At 46.7% G+C, this 4,307-nt stretch overlaps 1 protein-coding gene across 1 annotated transcript; it reads left to right on the top strand.

Annotated features, from left to right (window-relative positions):
* Positions 1-292: 292 nt before the first annotated feature.
* Positions 293-4,034, top strand: Gdf3 (growth differentiation factor 3). The gene is made up of 2 exons (XM_034512347.2): positions 293-728; positions 3,205-4,034. Exons 1-2 carry the CDS (start codon positions 458-460, stop codon positions 4,032-4,034), a joined length of 1,101 nt encoding a protein of 366 aa, XP_034368238.1. The 5' UTR covers positions 293-457.
* Positions 4,035-4,307: the final 273 nt, after the last annotated feature.

Raw genomic sequence — 4,307 nt, 5'->3', positions numbered from 1 at the left:
CTAGGACACATGAGACCCTGTCTCAAAATTCCACATATAATAAATTATTCTCTACTATTCTACTATTCTCCCAGAAGCTATCTCATTGCTTTGCATATCATAGACACCAGGGTTAGGGTTTATTGAATGGGTGTGTCTCCCTTTCCACTCACCCTCTACACTGCTGACCACCCCCCCCCCCCCCGTGGGAGAATAGAGCAAGAGAAGACGAACACACACACACACACACACACACACACACACGCACGCACGCACGCACACACGCACGCACGCACGCACGCACACGCACACACGCGGGCACACACACCCCCCATCTGTCTTTTCACATTGAATTGCCTCTGAGGAGCTGAGAAGAGAGCAATTCACACTTGATTACCTCCCAAGCTCCTGAATTGAGCAGGAGGCTAGACCGCTGAGCTGCGCTCTCCAGAGGTTGTACTACCCAGCTCAGTCGGCCATGCAGCCTTCCCAAAGGCTTCTGACTCTTGGCTTCCTTCTGTTAACCCTGGCCTGGGGCCAGACATCCGAGTTTCAAGACTATGACTTTTTGCAGTTTCTAGGCTTAGAGAAAGCACCTTCGCCTCACAGGTTTCAACCTGTGCCTCGCATCTTAAGGAAAATCATCCGGGCTCGAGAAGCTGCTGCGGCCAGCGGGGCCTCGCAGGACTTATGCTACGTGAAGGAGCTGGGTGTCCGTGGGAACCTGCTTCGCCTTCTCCCAGACCAGGGTAAGGAACCCGAGGATTTGTCAGAGAAAAATCTCCAAGTGGATGCTGTAGATCAGGGAGGAGGGGACAGACGGGTACCATGGCTGGCAGGAGTCTGAGCTAGGACCTTGCACATTCCTCCGTCTAGGTTCCAAGATCAGCCCAAAGGAAAGCACGTGTTCTTATCGCCTCTCCACGCTAGTCTAGCTGCCGCTGTGCCGGCTTAGCATTGTTTAATTTACAGTTAACACAGAGTGGGCTTAGACAGTAGGTAATCAATTCGAGAGTTAGACAATATCACACCTTGGGTGAGACCGAATTCAAGGTAGGTTTTAAAGTCCCACCACCTCTCTTTCTCTCTTCTCCTGCTTACTCTCTTCCTGTTTTTAATATGTGTTTGTGTGTGCCTATCCGAAGAGTCCAGAGGAGGCTGTAAGCTGCCCAACCAAATGGTTGCTGCGAACTTAGCTCTGGTCCTCTTAAGCAGCCAGCCATCTTTCTTTTTATTCCCTCTCTGTTACTTTTGTTGGATACAAGAAGCACGTCTTGATTTTAATTAATTAAGGTCCCTTTGTGTAGCCCTGGCTGTCCTGGAACTCACTACGTAGACCTCTGCTTCCTAAGTACTGAGTGCTGGGATCAAAAGCCAGCACATCTCGTGATTTTATCTATCTATTTTATTATTATTATTATTTTTATTTTTATTTATTTATTTATTATTTTTTTTTTTTTTGGTTTTTCGAGACAGGGTTTCTCTGTGTTGCTTTGGCTGTCCTGGAACTCACTCTGTAGACCAGGCTGGCCTCGAACTCAGAAATCTGCCTGCCTCTGCCTCCCAAGTGCTGTATTTATTTATATTTCATTAATTATTTTATTTATTTATGTTTGTTTCTTCAACACAGGGTTTCTCTGTGTAGCCCTGGATGTCCTGGAGATCTCTTTCTAGACCTGCATGGCCTTGGATTCAAGAGACACCCCCTACCTCTGTCTCCCAGGTGCTAGGATTAAAGATATTCACTATCACGCATGACTTGACTTTTTAAAAATATAGACCCATGGTATTAAACTAAGCCACAGTCACACTCTTATAAAAGTTGGAGGGACTGCCATCCCATAGTTTTTTAAACTGACCAACCACTAAATTGCACAAGCCTCCTGTTTTATGTTTTAAAAGTAGGTTCTTCTAGCCTTAGGCTGTCCTTCATTTCCCTACTTGATTCTTATTCAAAGTTGGAGATTGTTGCAAGCAACCACATTCCTGCATTGGCATTCAGATGCATAGTCTTTCTAGTAACTGTTTCTTTCCTGGCTTGGGTGTTTTTTGTTGTTTTGAGACCCACTGTCTGCAGCTCAGACTGGCCAAAGTTTTCCAGCAATCACCTTGCAGCAGTTTCCCAAGGGCTGAGATTATAAAGCAGAGATGAAGAAAAGATTTGAATATGTACTTGTCCCCGAAGCCTTTAATGTATACTTCCTGGGAGTTGGATTGGGAATAGCGTTGAAAGTGCAGATATTATCAAAAGTTTACTCCGTTTCAGAGTTTCAGCAGGCTGTCGTGGTGCATGCTTTTAATCCCAGAACTCAGGAGGCAGAGGCAGGTGGATCTCTTGAGTTCGAGGCCATCCTGGACAGCCCAAGTACCAGGACAGCCAGGGTTGTTACACAGAAAAACCCTCACCACTTTGTAACCCCCCTTCTCTCCCCCCAAACCCCCCTCCCCCAAATTTCTACAGTACTCATTTAGTCCCAAAATTTGGGGCGGGGCATGAGGATTGAGGTAGAGCTGGAGGTGTGAGGAAGATCATACATAGGAGACTGGTGTGTGTGTGTGTGTGTGTTATGGTATGGTATGGTGATGCTGGGGATTGCCTCGTGCCCCTGAAGTTCTGGGTTTGAGCTCCAGCATAGTATAAACCAGATGTACAGAAATAGATTTGCAGTCTCGAAACTTTGAAAGTAAAGGCAGGAGGATTAGAAGTTTAAAGTCATCCTTGGCTCTAAAATGAATTCAAGGCCAGCCTTGGTTACAAGAGAACTTGTCTTTAAAAACAAACAAACAACAAAAAAAACCCCAAGGCAAACGAACACAGTTCCTCCAAAAATAAATAAATAAAAAAGGTGGGGCTGGGGAGAAGACTTCGTCAGTGAAGTGATTACCTTGTTTACAAGCATGAAGTTCGGCAGCCAGGTGCTACATGTCCTCCTGTAACCCCAGCATTCTAGGGCACAGACAAACAGGTTCTGGGGCTCACTGGCCAGACAGTCTAGCCAAATTGGTGAACCTCAGGTCAATGAGACCTTATGTAAGAAAACCAAGGTAGACAACTTCTGAGGACTAGCACACATCTGGACTTGAATAAGGAGGACTGGGGGAGTTGTTCTCCCAGAAGGAAGCGTTTGACAGGAGCTCAGGGTTGTGCTCCCTTATGCACAAGCACGTGTGGGTCCGAAGTAGAAACCGTTGCAGTGTCTCTCAAATGTTTCTTTTTGCTTCTAGGTTTTTTCCTTAACACACAGAAACCTTCCCAAGATGGCTCCTGTCTACAGAAGGTCCTCTATTTTAACTTGTCTGCCATCAAAGAAAAGGGAAAGTTGACCATGGCTCTGCTGACTCTAGACTTGGGGCCCAGGTCCTACTATAACCTGCAACCAGAGCTGGTGGTGGCTCTGTCTGTGGTTCAGGATCGTGGTCTGTGGGGGCGATCCCACCCTAAGCTGGGCAGATTGCTTGCTCAGCTGTCTGTCCCTGGGCCTCAAGGTTCTCTGCAATTCAACCTGCAGGGTGTGGTTAAGGATTGGAACAGAAACAGACTGAAGAATTTGGACTTATACTTACAGATTCTGGTCAAAGAGGACAGATACTCCAGGGTAAATGTCCAGCTTGAGAACCCCTGTGACCGGCTGATAGGGTCTCTTCATGCCTCCCTGCTGGTGGTAACCCTCAACCCTAAACACTGTCACTCTTCTTCCAGGAAAAGGAGGGCAGCTATCCCTGTCCCCAAGGGTTTTTGTAAGAACCTCTGCCACCGTCATCAGCTGTTCATCAACTTCCAGGACCTGGGTTGGCACAAGTGGGTCATCGCCCCTAAGGGGTTCATGGCAAATTACTGTCATGGAGATTGCCCCTTCTCAATGACCACATATCTGAATAGTTCCAATTATGCTTTCATGCAGGCTCTGATGCATATGGCTGACCCCAAGGTCCCCAAGGCTGTCTGTATCCCCACCAAGTTGTCTCCCATCTCCATGCTCTATCAAGATAATGATAAGAACGTCATTCTCCGACATTATGAAGACATGGTAGTGGATGAGTGTGGGTGTGGCTAGTCTCAGGAATAGGACAAGCATGTGCTCAGGGTAAACTCTTTAATAAAACTACGGTTCTTGGCTTATGACCTCTTCAATTGGACATGTCCGCCATCATGCTTAATGATCCCCATAATTACACACAGTTGTGTATGGCTACGGAGCCCGTAGTGATCTTAGCTCATTTGTTCTCATTGTGCATAACAGCCAGGCTGCTTGTTCTGGTGTGAACAAGGTCTTACTGTGTATCCTTTGCTGGCCTTGAACTCACAGTAGTGAGTTCTTTTCTCTACG

Source organism: Arvicanthis niloticus, chromosome 9 (assembly GCF_011762505.2).
Source record: "Arvicanthis niloticus isolate mArvNil1 chromosome 9, mArvNil1.pat.X, whole genome shotgun sequence".
In the NCBI taxonomy this organism is placed as follows: domain Eukaryota; kingdom Metazoa; phylum Chordata; class Mammalia; order Rodentia; family Muridae; genus Arvicanthis; species Arvicanthis niloticus.
This window is presented reverse-complemented; position numbering and strand designations above follow the sequence as displayed.